At 57.1% G+C, this 16007-nt stretch overlaps 1 protein-coding gene across 1 annotated transcript in view; it reads right to left on the reverse strand.

Moving 5' to 3' along the window:
- Positions 1-9745: 9745 nt before the first annotated feature.
- SYNPO2 (synaptopodin 2) overlaps positions 9746-16007 on the reverse strand; it is a 136345-nt gene continuing 130083 nt past the window's right edge. Inside the window, exon 5 of the mRNA XM_036303272.1 lies at positions 9746-11707. Within this exon, the coding sequence (XP_036159165.1) occupies positions 11177-11707 (531 nt within the window). The 3' untranslated portion in view covers positions 9746-11176. The remainder of the gene's footprint in view (positions 11708-16007) is intronic.

A 16007-nucleotide genomic window follows, 5' to 3' on the forward strand; every position in this document is an offset into this window, starting at 1 on the left:
CCTCCCTCCTCCCTCCTCCCTCCTCCCTCCTCCCTCCTCATCCCCTCACAGCTCTCGGGGGTCAGAGGCCACGGTTTTGTCTTGTGGTCATGAACAAGCTGCCAGGGCGAGGTGGTTACTCGCCTCCTCCACGTCGCATTTCCTCATAGCGCCTGCTCACGGTGGACACAGGTGTGGGTCCGTGAGGTGTGTCCATGGGGCGTGTCCGTGGGGCAGACAGTCAGACGACAGGCGTTGTGCCCGCCTGGTGGTGTCATGAGAACCACCTGTTTGGCCGGGTCTGCCTGGGGCAGAGGGGGGTGAGGAAGGGCGGCTGGTGGTGTGTGGGGAGATGCAGTCATCACTGATGGCTTCCGAGACAGGTGCCCCTGGGCCTGAGGCTGGAGAGGGAGGTGTGGGATGGAGGGGGAGGTGTGGGATGGAGGGGGAGGTGTGGGATGGAGGGGGGGGGGTGGGATGGAGGGGGGAGGTGTGGGATGGAGGGGGAGGTGTGGGATGGAGGGGGGAGGTGTAGGATGGAGGGAGAGGTGTGGGATGGAGGGGGAGGTGTGGGATGGAGGGGGGAAGTGTGGGATGGAGGGGGATGTGTGGGATGGAGGGGGAGGTGTGGGATGGAGGGGGAGGTGTGGGATGGAGGGGGAGGTGTGGGATGGAGGGGGGAGGTGTGGGATGGAGGGGGAGGTGTGGGATGGAGGGGGAGGTGTGGGATGGAGGGGGGAGGTGTGGGATGGAGGGGGAGGTGTGGGATGGAGGGGGAGGTGTGGGATGGAGGGGGAGGTGTGGGATGGAGGGGAGGTGTGGGATGGAGGGGAGGTGTGGGATGGAGGGGAGGTGTGGGATGGAGGGGAAGGTGTTGCCAGCAGAGCAGCAGGGCAGCCGTCACGTGGGAGCCATGCGGAGCTGGCCGTCAGCATCTGGAATGGGCTGCACAGCCCAGGAGAGTGGGCCTCTATGGGTGAGGGGGGAGGGCGGGGCAGAGGGGCAGGAAGAGATGAAGTTCTGGGGGCTTCACAGGAGTTGGGCGTTAGCCCGAGAACTGCTGGGAGCCATCGATGGCTTTAAAGCAAGGGAGTAACTGGGGGCATCTTTATAGTTATTCTGGCGCCTGCGTGAGGAGCAGGCTGAAGATGCGGGCAAGACCCTGTTACGATTCTCTAAGGGGATGTGGGCCCATCCAATGCCGTGACGATGTGGTGGGTGGGGCCAAGCGGGTGACAGAGATGGCAGTTGGGAGGGGGTCCGTGGGGCTGCTGTTGAGCAAGGGGTGGGTGACAGAAACCCAGGGTGACTCTCCGTTCCGGCCTGGGCAGCAGGTGGGTGCTGGTGGCCCGGGCACCCAAGGAGGAGGCAGGAGAAGGAGCGGCCAGGGGCAAAGGGGTCCCGTCTCTTCTGTGAAGGTCAAAGCCAAGGTGAAACCTGGAGAGGAGGCGACTGAAGAGGGAGGTGAAATGGCAGTGAGGGAGTGTGCGCCTAGGGGAGGCTGCAGAAAAGGGCCCAGGCGGGCCGCCCGCACTCGCTCCCGGGGGGCTGGGGAGCCGGCTGCCTGCTCAGGGCACCAAGGCTGGGCGGCTCCCGGGTGCCGGCTTGTCCTACCTCTTCTGGCTGGGCCACCCGCTCTGGTCGCCTCCCTCAGGTCCCCGCTCCACGCCGTCCCCGCAGGGCCGGCCCCACGCAGCCGCAGGACGGCGTTGGTGTCGGGGGCGTTGTTTTGTCGCCTCCCTGCCGGCGGAGTCGAAGTCCTCCCGCCTGGCTCGCCGTGGACCTAAGTGGCTTCGGAAGTGACACCTGTGCTGAAGTGGCCGGCGCTGGCTGGCCGTGCGGCCGTGCCTGGCAGCGTCTCGGTGCCCAGGACAGACGGTCCCGCGGGGCCAGGCGGCGGGGACGGTCACTGCGTGTCAGCGCGGCCAGCCACTCCGCCGGCGCGGACAGCTGCGGGCTTCCGTCCGGGTGTTGGAGACACGGGGTAATCCCTCTCCTGGCACCAGGCGGTCCATGCGGCAGACGCGGCGACCACAAGGCACACACGCTCCACTGAGTCCGAAGCCGCCACCCGCCCGAGTGACAGCTCAGGAGGGAACGTGACCGTGTGTCCCTCACTCTCGCCGTCTGGGGAGCGGGGGTCACAGGGTCACTCCCCCAGGGCGTGGCTGGGGGATCCCAGAAGTTAGCGCCTGAACGAGGCCTGAGCAATAGCTTGGTTATGACTTTAGGAGGCGTTCCCGCAGCGAAGCCCATACTCAGTGGTTCTCAACCTTCTGGCCCTTTAAATACAGCTCCTCATGTTGTGACCCAACCATAAAATTATTGTCGTTGCTACTTCATAGCTGTCATGTTGCTACTGCTGTGAATCGTCATGTAAATATCTGATATGCAGGATGGTCTTAGGCGACCCCTGTGAAAGGGTCGTTCGACGGCCAAAGGGGTCGCGACCCACAGGTTGAGAACCGCTGCCGTATGTAGCATCTGTCCGACCGCCCGCAAGGAGCCCATTCCTCGCGTTCACCCTCACTGCAGCCGCCCCATCCCAGAAGCACGCGTTGTCTGTGCACGCGTTCCCACCGTGAAGTTCAGGCCCACCTGCCAGGCCCACTCCCACTGTGCCCACACCGGCGCGTCCACCCCCAGGTCGGGGGAGCTGGCGAGTGCCCCGCGCCTGGTCCCGGGGGCCGCTGACCGAGCTGGCGGGGCCCATGCAGGGCTTCCCACTTCTCCCTGCTTCCTCCCGGGCCCTCCTCAGCCCTGGGAGAGCCTTTGGCACCCAACCTCCTCAGTGCCCGCCGATGGCAGGCAAGTCATGCCAATCCAAACCCTGAAGCATCTCCCGGTCACGTGAATGCGATGTTCTCTGACGCCATGGGAACAGGTGCCCACTGAGCCTGCAGGGCGCACCTGCTGCTCACACACCCGGGTGCTGCGTGGGGGCCCTGGATGCAGACAGGTCTGCCTCGTGGACAGCGAGCGTGGCCTGGTTTCTGTGACACTTTCCCAGGTCTTGCTGGTTTTTGAGAATCCATGGTAAACTCGGGGAACTTCTGTTTGAATTTTTTCCGCTTCTATTTTCCTTGCTGCCGCGGCCTTCCACCGTCACCCCTGTGGAAAGACTCGGCGTGGCTCTCGCGTCTGCACTGTGGGGATGGGCAGGGACCCCCGGGTGGTGGGTGGGGAGGTTCTGGCGTGTGTGGCTACAGTAGATCAGAAGTTTCCGGTTCCAGATGCTGGGGTTAGAACGAGCTGCCGGAGGGGGCTCCCCGCTTCCTCTGCCCCCTCTCTCAGAAGCTCAGCTGTGCCTCTCCCATCTCACTCACATCCCCCTTCCGGAGGGTTTCCAGTGGAGATAATGACATGATGCCCTTTAAAAATATATATATATATTTTTTATGGGTTTCAGAGAGGAAGGGAGAGGGAGAGAAACATCAATGAAGAGAGAGAATCATGGATCGTCTGCCTCCTGCACGCCCCCTACTGGGGGTTAAGCCCACAGCCCGGGCCTGTGCCCTGACCGGGAATGGAACCGTGACCTCCTGGTTCACAGGTCAACACTCAACCACGGAGCCACGCCGGCCGGGCTCCTTTTGGCTTTTTAAATCCCGCCTATATTTCATCATATGCTCTCTAGGTCCCCTTCTCATTTGAATAGTCTGAGACTTTTGGAAACCTACCAAAAATATTCCCATTTGAGTTCTCAATCTTTCAAAAAGAAATGTTGGTACCCCAGCATTCCCGTGGTGTGCTTCATTTAAAGTACTTTGAGGTCAAGGTGCCTTGGAACGGATGAGGTCTCGGGTTATACTGTGCGAGAGAAGCTAACCATTTCAGGGTCTGCAGACGGCATCCCTTCGTCTGCCAAATGCGAAGGAAAAAAACAACAAAAAAAGGCGGTTATTCCCGTCAACGGGAAAACGAGTGTCTCAGAGATTGGAACCGTCTGACAGGTGTGGGCGGGCTGCGCGTGAAAGGTCAGGTCGCCCTCGGGCTCGCCCGGCCTCATCATCTTCCCAGAAATCAGGGCAGTGGCTGCGGGGCCAGCTCAGCACAGCGCCGGCCTGCTGCTCTGTGAAAGGCTTCGAAAGGGGAGGCCAGCTGGCAGCTGCGTGTGCAGGAGGGTGGTGGTGGCTGAGGAAGAGGGGGAGACGGGGAGGAGGGAGCAGTGACCTGGGGGGGAGGGGGGGAGGGCGTCGAGGGGGTGGGCAGGGCACTCAGGGATTTTCTGGAGTTGACGGATGCATCACAGCGTGTTCCAGGAGGCCAGGGCGGCTGCCCACGTGGGGAGATGGGCAGCCCTCCTCCGTCCTCCTCTGTCCGTCCATCCGCCTCTGCCCTGTGCTCAGACCTCCCCCTCCCGGTGCTGCCGGATCGACCTCCTTTGAGGGCGCCCGGCGGCTGCCCCACAGCGGGAGGAGCCGTCTGTGGCCAACCGGCCGAATGCTACCTAACCCCTGTTTTTGAACAGTGAGTTACAAATAGTTCAACGTTTTTAAGTGCTTAAAAAAAATGTACGTTTTTCTTTTAACTCCTCACCGAGGACATGCTTAGAGAGAGGAAGGGAAAGAGAGAAAAACATCGATGGGTTGCCCTCTACGTGCCCAGGTATGTGCCCTGGCCGGGGATCAAACCAGCAACCTTTCGGTGCCCAGGATGATGCTCAATCAACTGAGCTGCTCCAGCCAGGCAAAAAAAGAAAAAAGAAAAAAAATGTTTTAAAGAATAATAATTCAAGACGTGAAAATTCCATGAGGTTCCCAGTGCAGGGTCCATGCGTGTTCCCATCAGAAGGGAGCTGGGGCCGAGTGCTCTCTGCAGCTGGCCCTCCACGGAGCGGCTCACCCTTCCCCAGGGGACCCCCCACCCTGCTTTCTGGTCCCAGCTGATTAACCTGTATCAGCCAGCTGCGCACAGCGTGGTGTCTGCAGTGGCTCTGGGCTCTCCTACCCCTGCCAGGCGCTGCTGCTCAGCCCGTGGACTCAGCCCGGCCCTGAATTCTCCCAGGAAGCCTCTGTGAGCGCCCGCACACCCACGCGCCAGGCCCCCACGCTGCGGGCAGGCCGCTCCTGCCATTCCCCTCACGCTCTGTGACAATCCTGTCATTGTCCTCGTGACCTTGCCCTGGCCCCTCCTCAGAACGGCCAGCGCCCTGGGAGCCGAGGCCACTTCTAGTCCCGGCCCCTCCCCGGCTCAGGCGCTGATGGGGCACTGAGGGGGGCACGGTACAGGTTGCTGACACTGATCTGTGAACACATCCGTCTCCCTACACTGCAGCCAAAGGGCTTCTGTGGCCTCATCAAAGGTGGGACTTTCTAGGGTGACCTCTCTCCTCCCTGGGGCTCATCCTCAAACTCGCAGAGGCTGTGGCCGCACACTGAGGTGAGCCCCAGTACGTTAGCTTCCCCCGCGGGGAGAGGGTTCGAGTGTTCTGTCACTTTAACCCAACTCCAGGTCATTTTGTTGGGGGCGAGAGTAGGATATTGGGGACTGGCTATGGTTACGGGAAATGTTCCTCATGCTCTGCTAACCGCGATTGTGTCGTGTTGGTTAAAGGAAGGACAGTCTGACCTGCCTGGGAGTTGTACGCCCCGGGACCTGGGAGTCAACCTTGGAATGCGGTCCATTCTCCCAGGAAGATTGTTGCCCAAACAATGGAGCCCCACCCAGCCTGCATAGTCTGCTTCCCCATGCCTGTAACCCCTGCTTCCCCATGCCTGTAACCCCTGCTTCCCCATGCCTGTAACCCCTCCTTCCCCATGCCTGTAACCCCTGCTTCCCCATGTAATCCTTGTCCTACCCCATTTTAGCAGCTGGCTTAGGGTGGTGCAGAGCGGATGTCTGTGGGTGACCTGCTACTCCCCCTGCTGCCTGCAGGACTGGGATAAATGCTCACATAGGATCCAACCCTGTCTCTGCTGAATTGGCTCAGGTGGTGACAGGCGCCCGGACCCCTTGGTTTTCCGGTTCCGATTTCATTGCACCAAGAAAAACAGTCCAGGCCGGAACGGAGGGACCGCTCATGCTGCCCAAAGGTGCTGTGTCCCTTCGTCAGAGAAATTCAATCCCGAGTCTTCACCAAAGCCCCCCTGTCTTTGCTGAGAATCAAATCTTGTCATTGAGAACATCAAACAACAACATGGGGAAACTCTCAAGTTGGGTAATTTAATGCCTGGAGGGAGATTTCCTAAGGGGAAGGCAATGCCCATGTTTCCGGTAAGAACACCTGTTTTATGCATGAATTTTAGGGCTGAAAGTCACTCCTGCCCCCCTTTTCTGAGCATGGAATAGCGTCGAGTGCTGTGTTCTGAGAGGGACCTTAGGGTGCGGGGACAGTGAAACAAAAAGGTGTTGCAAATCCTCTCCCAGCTCCCTCCACAGCTGGCTCATGGCTCCGGTTCCGGTTCCGGTTCCCGGACGGCCTTCGAGACCCAAGCAGTCCATTCGTGGTTCCTTCTCCTCTCGCTTTTATGGAAGAGGAGGAACCCAGGCACTTTGCTTTCTCAAGCCCACTGCGGCCGGGCGGGAGAGTTCACGGGGGCAGTGCAGCCCTCCCTCCTTCCCCCCATACCCCCCTCCCCCCCCTGCAGGCAGACACCTGGCCCCTGGGGGTGGTTTTCGGGTGGGCGGGGCCTGGCTTGGCTGAGCAGTGAGCTCTGTGTCATCACACCATCAGTGTTCCCTTCCTTCTTCCCAGCCCTCCAGGACAAACCAGCCCCAGTAACTTACCGGCATTTTTCTTGCCAACAGTCAGGTGGTCGTTGCTATAAATAGGAACAGAGGAGTCGTCCGAGTTCCAGGACAGAGAGGCGTTAACTGGCATAAAGGTCCAAACAACCCCCAGTTGTGGGGAAACAGGTAACCCGCCCTCCTTACGTGGCTCCCCTCTGCCCTGCGTGCCCCTCACGAGGAGCACGGGGTGAGTGACGGGAGGAGAAACCAGCAAGCCCCCCGCCCCCAGGGCGGGGTCGGCCACTGAGACTCCTGATGCCGCCACATCACTCGCCACGGCCACGGCCATGGCCACATGGGAGTGAGTGGGGCAGTGCCTTCCTCAGTTTAAGGCCAGGGGCCAGGACCCACGGGCTGCTCTCAGGGTTCCTCTGTGGCTGCTCTGATCCCCGACTTGAGCTCCCCTTGCCTCGGGCTGTGTGGGCCCCGCGTCTAGAGAAGCTACCTGCCTCTCGGTGCTTGGAAAAGCCTAGAGACTGAGCCTCAGGGCTTCCTCCGAGAGACGGCCTTCCCTGGGGCGTTCCCACCTAAGGCGGGCGGAGCGACCACCCCTTCTATCCATTGATCTTTACAGCAGTCCTCATTTGGCCGACCTGGCGTGGCTCAGTGGTTGAGCGTCGACCTATAAACCAGGAGATCAGGGTTCAATTCCTGCTCAGGGCACATGCCCGGGTTGCGCTCGATCCCCAGTGGGGGGCGTGCAGGAGGCAGCCGATCAATGATTCCCTGTCATCATTGATATTTCTATCTCCTTCTCCCTCTCCCTCTCCCTTCTTCTCTGAAATCAATAAAATATATATTTAAAAATAATAAATAATAAGAAGACTCATAAGAGAATATGTTTGGATCTCAAACCTCTTAACTTGCATTTGAAACTGATGACATTTTCAGATAAGATTTTTCTAAAGTTTTTAAAATGTTACGGTGAAAACATTGCCGATGAGCGTGAAGTTCTTTTGATGTGCCTGGAAACGGCTATTGTAGACACGGACGTTTTAAACATATGTGGTAGGTGAGATTAAATGTTCTTCGGGGTGAGGACTAATTCAGAACAATCCTTTATAAGGAAAAACGGAAAGCCTCTGAGTTGATTTTCAAGTTACCTTTTATTACTCAGGTCATCGTGCATGTCAGCCTCTCTCGGTTACAGGGTCTGGGATACACACAGGGCAACCGCCCGGCTCACCAGCAGGACCACGGTCTCTCTCTAACGACAAAGTGTGGACCGTGTTGTAGCTGCTGCTACGTTGAGTAGAAATCAAATGTGAACATCGACTTCCTCCTCAACAGCAAGCATGCCTGCCGTTCCCCTCCCAGGCTGATGGCTGCGCCTCCGAGATGGCGTAATTGTACCCGATGTTCTAATGCATTAATCCGTACACACGCCTTTTCCCGTGTGATTACGGCGCCGGAACATAAAAGAGGCCCATTCAGCGATCCGTGGACTAGAGTGGTGCCCTCACGAAACCCAGAATACTGGACAGCATTGGAATAATCTGAACGAACCCATCACACGCACGCGGTGATCGCATATTGAACCCCAAGGCGGAGGAACGGCGCTGGGTCTGGTGGCTGAGCCTGGCGCCTGTGCTTTCAGGGGATGCGCTTTATTCCACGGGAAACGGTGTCCCTGCCGGCAGCGAGAAGGGTCTTCCTCGTGTGGGCTGCACTCGGGCGTGGCTCCTTGGGGGCGGGGGGGGCGCTGCTGCAGGGAGCAGGTGTCTGGGGGGTGCGGCTCCCTCTCACAGGCCCAGCCCTCGGGGGCACGTGGCCTGCCTCAAACGTCAGCTCAGCGTGAGCGACCCGCTTCGCGCCTTTCCAGTCCACGGTGGGAGGGTGTGACGGCGACACTTTTGCTTTTCAGAGTGATTCCTGCAAAGCATGACTTGAAACACTGATGTGTCATAAGCGCCCGAGACGTGCGCTGCCGGCGGGAGTGAAACGGACACCCTCCCTGCCCGTGTGTCCTTTCCTGGTGTCTGGGGCAATCGGGCCGCTTAGTACCTGGGCACTTTGATCTGCTGCCTGCCGAGAGCTGGGGGCTGCGTTATACTAAAACATTTGTTTAAAATGTCTGCCCAGCTTATCTGGCTCATTGGTTTAGCATCGACCCAGGAACCAAGAGGTCACCGGTTCGATTCCTGGTCAGGGCACATGCCCGGGTTGCGGGCTTGACACCCAGCAGGGGGCGTGCAGGAGGCGGCAGATTGGTGACGTTCCTCTCTCATCAATGTTTCTCTCTATCCCTCCCCCTTCCTTTCTCTCTAAAAAACAATAAAATACATTAAAAAATAATAACATAAAGTCTATTTTTTAAAAACACGCCTACTTCTCTCTATTTTGTGCAGTGAAAGCTTTAGTGACTTTTATCATGTATATCAATGCCTGGAACTGGAGTGTGTCAACTCCTAGGAGAAATGGAAGTAACTTCTACAACTGATGAAAGAAAGCAATACGATATGACCTCATCCGGTCAGGCAGTCTTTCCCGCTAAACAGCCACATCTCAGAACACTGCCGTCTAGAACGATTCAGCCAGGATAGCATGTGAAGCAGATATGCATTTTACGTGGGGGGTTCTCCTCTCGAGAATTTGCTGCCGTGGACTAATCAATATGCCAGGCATTCTTTTCAAAGATGCCAGAGAAGCTCTTAGGGATCAATAATGACATAATTTGAGACAATTAACGCTGGATCAGTCTAAGACAATTTAACAATACAGCCTTAGGAAACTTCCTTCTCTTCTCCATAAGTGAAGAAGGCCAGTGCATCGTAATAGAGGGCACTGTGATTTCTTCAAATTTGTCTTCTTCTACTTCCGGGCGTCACTTGCGCCCTGGAAACATACTTTAAAGTTTTATTCTGTGAGAGACACCATCATAATGGTAAGTCCAAGAGCTAAAAAGTAAAACAAGCCGGCGGTTGAGTGTCGACCCACAAACCAGGTCAGGGCACATGCCCGGGTTGGGGGCTCGATCCCCAGTAGGGGGTGTGCAGGAGGCAGCCGATCAGTGAGTCTCTCTCATCACTGATGTTTCTCTATCTATCTATCTATCTATCTATCTATCTATCTATCTATCTCTTTCTCTCTCCTTCCCTCTTCCTTCCTCTCTGAAATCAATAAAAATATATGTTTAAAAAAGTAAAACAAAGCAAAATCATCCTTTAAGTACCTAAGAATGTTTTCAATGCTTGACATGTTTTTTGTTCTGAAATGGTCTTGGGTCTTGCTTCTGATGGGAAAGCCTTGGCGGGCCCCTGTGGCCGGTGCCTGTGGGCCGGGCAGAGAGGAGTCGGCGTGCATGGTCTCGTGTCGGGCTAACAAGGCGTGGGCCAGGGAGCCGGCCGGCAGCTGCCCGCCTCCTGGGAACAGCCCAGAGACAGCTTCGTAAAGAAACACCGTTTCCTATAACTAAAGGAATGGTCACCACCTCGGTTGCATAACGCCAGACACATCCCTCCCCACTTCCTTAAATCCACCAGCAGTTTTCTCATTCGCGTCGACCTCACTCCACGTAACGCGGAGCACAGAACCTGCCACCCAACAATTCCTCGGACCTTCGTAAGACGGGCAGTACCACCAACGACCTCATTCTCTCTGGGGCTCAGCCCATGTGCACGTGATGAGCAGCAAACATGCATAATGAACACATCAGAGTTCATTCTACCAACGAGAGAAGCTTCGCGTGTCAGAGCTGGTGAGGATGAGACTAGACCACCTGATCAGCGGGGGCGCCTGAACCCCGGTGCGCCCGGTCTCAGGCCGCTGGCTGTAGCTGGATTAAAGGCAACCCCCCGCCCCATACCTAGGCCTTCCTATTCCTCACACGTGACACCGTTCACCTCAAACGTCCTTCTGCAACGTATAACTAACTGTCTTCCTCTCAGGCAGCTCTTTCTTTCTGAGAATGCCGATGTGGCCGCTCTACAAAATCATCTGAATTTTATTCGATTTTTTGAAATGTTTCTGCAAAAGGCTTCAAATAACACCCAGGGGCCCATGGTGAGTGTCGCCCTCACTGCCCGGCTCTGCTGAGAGCTTCCCACCGTTACAGTCCCCGGCGTTGCTGCTCGCGGCCGTGGGCGCCGTGTCTCATGCGCTCCTGCCTGGACCGGGCGCACAGAGGAAAGCGCTTCCTCCGTGGGTACCCAAGGGGCTTCGGGTGGGAGACTCCCGGCTCCCCGTGGCAGATGTGGGCTTACAGTGATGGGTTAGAGGCCAGCCAGCATGTCCACACTGGGAATGGATTTTTCTCTTCAAAGAGGTTCTGTGCGTCAGCAGACACGGCCTGATCCGTGCTCACGCGTGCACGCGCACACACACACACACACACACACACACCCTCAGGTGACTTCGAGAACACGCTAAGACCAAAGTGAATCTAAAGCTACCGCAGGCGTCAGAGGCCCTGCCGAGGGACATCGCTGAAAGCGACCGTGACGGGGCCCACGACCCACCTTCTGCCTCATGTGGGGCGTCTCCACCCCCTGGGGCGGGGGTTGTAGTTGCCCTCGGCTGCCGACAGGCAGTACTCGGACCGGGTCTCCAGGGACGTCATCCAAGAATCATTCCTGGAAGGCTGCCTGTAAGAGGCATGCAGCCACTGGGAGTGGGTGGGGACACTACTGTTGGGGAGGGGTGCCCCGTGATACTCTCGGCTCCCGCACGGGCCCACACTGGCCGTCCGGGCCTGCGGGGCGTGGGGCAGCCCGTCACCCCACCCCGCCATGGGCGCCGGGAGCGCCTTCTTGCGAGCGGCCGAGACCACGTTGGCCACGACGGAGTCCCGGATGTCTCTGGGCCGGAAGGCCTCCTCCACGAGACCCAGAGGAGACTCGGCTGCTGCTTCCCAGGGAGCGAGTCTCCTGTGCGCTCCCTCAGGCCCCGCGGCGGGCTGGGCGGGGTGGCGGTGAGCAGGCCGGTGCGCCCAGGCAGGTGTCGCAGAAACGGTGGGTGGGACGGGTCTTCCCGGGAGAGACAGGGAGCGTCCACTCTCCTAGAAGCAAGGACAAGGTTAGGGCATCTTAGTCACTGTGGGCTGTGCCGATGGCTGTTACTCTGGGTCCTGGTGGGCCGTGCCCACGCCCTGTAAGAGCAGGTCCCGCCGAGCCTAGGGGGGCCGAGCCGGCTGCCTAGACGGGTGCAGGGCGCTGGGCCGGACCGGGCTCAGGCCTCCTGCTCGCTCCCCACCCCCAAGCCCGTAGCTCCGAGGCTCCCAAGTCTCTTGGGTGTGACCCCCTGTCATCCCGGGAGCCCCCAGCCTTGACTGCCCCCCACACACTCACATCTGCACGCTCTGCCCACCGCACCGCGTCCTGTGCTCCCGCACAAAATACATGGGACACATCTACCCTCCGGAAGCCAACCATGACCTCGGGCTCCTTCTGCCCTCAAGTGACTTCAATCTGCACCTCGCCTCAGCCTCCGCCTACAGCAGGGACAGGCGTGAGCGCTGAGACGTGCTATCGCCAATCGCCTGGCGGAGGGCAGGCCTCTCCTCGGGGACCTGCCTGTGCTGGGCAGGGGGAGGATGGGGGGTCTCGTCCCTAAGCGTGGGGTCGCCATGTCTCTGAGGAAGCGCACCCCCGCTGTTTATTGCGTCTTTCTGCCTTTGGTACGGGCCGCATCCCTGGTTTCCTGGACAGTCTGTGTCCCTGAAACATTGCCCTTTGGAAGCGAATGTTCCATCTGTCGAATGTGCACACAGAGGATTTACGAGGGCCTCGGCCCCGCCCGCACTCCTCACGCACTCCGCCCCAGGAGGTGCTGCTGGCCAGGCTGGCGGGAGCAGCGGGTGCCCCTGGGCAGGCGGCACCTCCACGGCCCACAACATCCCCTCCAGGATGGAAAGCGGTGCCAGGCTGGCGAGTGTGTTCAAATTCCATGAACGGCTTTTGGTTTTGTTTTTATATACATTTTTACTGATTTCAGAGAGGAAGGGAGAGGGAGAAAGAGAGATAGACCCATCAATGATCAGAGAGAATCATGGATCACCTGCCTCCTGCACGCCCCCTGCTGGGGATTGAGCCCTCAACCTGGGCAAGTGCCCTTGGCCAGAATCGAACCTGGGACTCTTCAGAATGCAGGTCGACGCTCTGTCCACTGAGCCACACCAGCGAGGGCCAGTGAACGGTTTTCACAGCTTTTCTTTCTCAGTCAAGTGATTAACTTTAAAGTGAACAGCAAACCTGGATCTGACAGAATATCTCTGATTGCAGTGTTTCCTTTCTGCTTTTTACTGCGGGGCACACAAAGAACAGAGATGGTTCATTCTTGGCTCACGCAGAAAATGGGGGGGGAGGGGATCCATAGAATGGGTCTGGCTTCTCTCCTCTCAGTCATTAAAACATCAGTAATAATGGCTGAATCCTAGCAAAAACTTGCCTCCTTATCTTAATGTAATAAGTCTTCTTTCCTCTACGTCAGGGTGGGCGGGGCCAAGCCTGGTGTCAGTCATCACCGTGGGAGGGCTGCTTGCCACTTCCCATTATCTATGCATTGCCATCCTCACTCAGCACACATTTTATTGAGCATCTACTATCCCCAGGCATTCGACTGCGCTCCTGGGAACACAGGGGTTATTCACTGAGGTCCTCGCCCTCAGGCAGCGCACAACACCCTCCGTGTCAGCTCTGCTGTGGCAGCTTAGCTGCAGGTCATCTAAGAAGGGGCTCTCCACCCAGCTGCTCAGGACCAGGAGGGACTGTCTAAACCGCGAGGCGCATTGGCATTCGGTGTGGCGAAGAGAAATGCAGCGCTCGTCTCTCTCTCGTGGTGTGGGGATGCCTCCCTCGGTCCTTACAGCGGACGAGAACAGCACTGGTCTACAGATCCCCGGGGCGCCCAGGGACACCTGCCTTCCCGGGTCTGTCTCCGGATAGAGCAGCTCAGGTCCTAACACCCCAGAGACTTGAGGGGTGATGATAAAGGGACCCAAGACCCCACAGACACCCGGGCAGGGCTCCTGAGTGCACGGCCAGGGGACTAGCATCGCTGCTCATAGCTGGAGGAAGAGTGGACTACCACTCCCTTTGGGAGGGTTAAGGACCACACGAGTGCACACACGTCAGGGCACCCACAGCACTGGATGAGAGACAAGACCTTCCTCTCAAGTCATTCTCCCACCTGTTTAGTTTCAAAATCATCGGAAGAACGGAAGCTTCGAAATGAGAAAGTTCAGCACATGGTTGAGTGATGTCCTGAAAACAAAGAGCTCAGAGATTTTTTTTCAACGAAGGCTGCTTCCCGTGTGAACCCCAAGAACCCACAGCCTTTGGTGTACCGATGGCACTCCAGCCCCTGAGCCGCCTGGCCAGGGCTCCCTGTCCCTCTGATCCGACTGCGCTGGCCTCTTCCCTGCTATGATCTCACCAGGCATCCTGGTGCCCCAGGACCTTTGCACCTGCCGACCCTGCTGCCTCCCAGCATCAGCACCTACGACTCCGCTTCCTCTCCTTCAGGCCTGACTCACATCACAGGGTCGCACTTTGCCTAGTCTCTCTGTTTCTCAAAATTCCCCACCCCCCTTCTCTGCTTGGTTTCTCCCCTAGGCTCACGCCTGCCTAACAGAATAAATGTTTTATCCAGTTACTCTGCTTACCTGCTTCTTCCTGCTAGAATTTAGCTCCAACTAAGACGTCCTCAGACCTGGCACAGTGCCTGACAAGTAGGTGCTTGGTGTTTGCTGAGGAATGAACGGCCATTTCTCCATCACCAGAACCAGGAGACGGGGCTGGCTTCGCCATGATGTGTGGTCACCCCCGGCGGTGCGGTCCTTCCCCCAGGTCAGTGGCATATGGTGCGGCTCTCACCCAAGGACTCTTGCCCACCCTCACCCCCAACATACACGCACCAAACCACGCATCAGGCCAAGTTTGGCGAGACAAGTAGGATGAAGCAATACTTGCAAAGGAATCCGTTTTCTAAGCAGGTAGGAGGTTTTCACATGGAGGTCAAGGGTTGCACTTAGGTCTGTGGGACTGCAAGGGGTTTAAACTGCTTTGAGAAAAGTCTTAGATGAATTCTCCACGGAGATTTGGAATTCCCTTACCGAGAGCTTTAAATATCGGGCAAACGCTCCCTGGAGATTATTGAGACATAATCAAGTTGGGAGTCGGGGGTCAGGAGAACTTTTAGATCATTTTTGTTCTAGTCTCTTTAAAAAAAAAAAATATATATATATATATATATATACATATATATATATATATACATATATATATATATTTTTTATTGATTTTTACAGAGAAGAAGAGAGAGGGACAGAAGAAACATCGATGAGAGAGAAATATCGATCAGCTGCCTCCTGCACACCCCCCACTGGGGATGTGCCCACAACCAAGGTACATGCCCTCGACCAGAATCCAACCTGGGACCCTTCAGTCCGCAGGCCGACGCTCTACCCACTGAGCCAAACTGGTCAGGGCTTTTCTAGTCTCTTAATAAAACAGCCTCTACCTCATATTCCCTGGGATCTGCCTTCTGCAAGTGAATCTTACATTTTCCTCTACCACGTGGAGTTTGGGGAAGTTCTGTGGCAGCACTCTTATCTAAGCCGGCACTGCCTAGCCGGTGTGGCTCAGTGGTTGAGCATCGACCTATGAACCAGGAGTTCAGGGTTCGATTCCTGGTCAGGGCACGTGCCTGAGTGCAGGCTCCATCCCCAGTGGGGGGTGTGTAAGAGGCAGCGGGTCAATGATTCTCTCTCATCATTGGTGTTTCACTCTCTCTCTCCCTCTACCTTCCTCTCTGAAATCAATAAAAATATATTTTAAAAAATAAAAATAAAATAACAGGGGACTGTCCGTTTCTGCTGGCCGAGAACCGTGCATGGGAGCAGGACTTCCGAGCCATATGATTAAGAACGAGGGCAGCACGTGAGCACACGTTGCTTAAACAGCCCTGAGAGTGCAGCCCGCACGCCAGGCCTGGGGAGAGAGACGGCTGGTGGCCAGAGCTGCCCATCCCAACTCTGCCACGGACCATGCATCTTAATTCCTGTTAGGTTCGCTTTCAGATTACATTTTCAGTTCTAAATCAATTCACTTTTTAAAAAATATATTTTTATTGCTTTCAGAGAGGGAGGGAGAGAGAGAGAAACATCAATGATGAGAAGCATCGATCGGCTGCCTCCTGCACACCCCACGGTGGGGCTCGACCCCACCACCCGGGCCTGTGCCCTGACCGGGAATCGAACCCTGACCTCCTGGTTCATAGGTCGACACTCAGCCACTGAGCCACGCCGGCCGGGCTCAGCTCCCTTTTAAAAAGTATTTGAAGGGAGCCCTTGAGAGAAA

The sequence above is a fragment of the Myotis myotis genome, unplaced genomic scaffold, assembly GCF_014108235.1.
Source record: "Myotis myotis isolate mMyoMyo1 unplaced genomic scaffold, mMyoMyo1.p scaffold_m19_p_36, whole genome shotgun sequence".
In the NCBI taxonomy this organism is placed as follows: Eukaryota; Metazoa; Chordata; class Mammalia; order Chiroptera; family Vespertilionidae; genus Myotis; species Myotis myotis.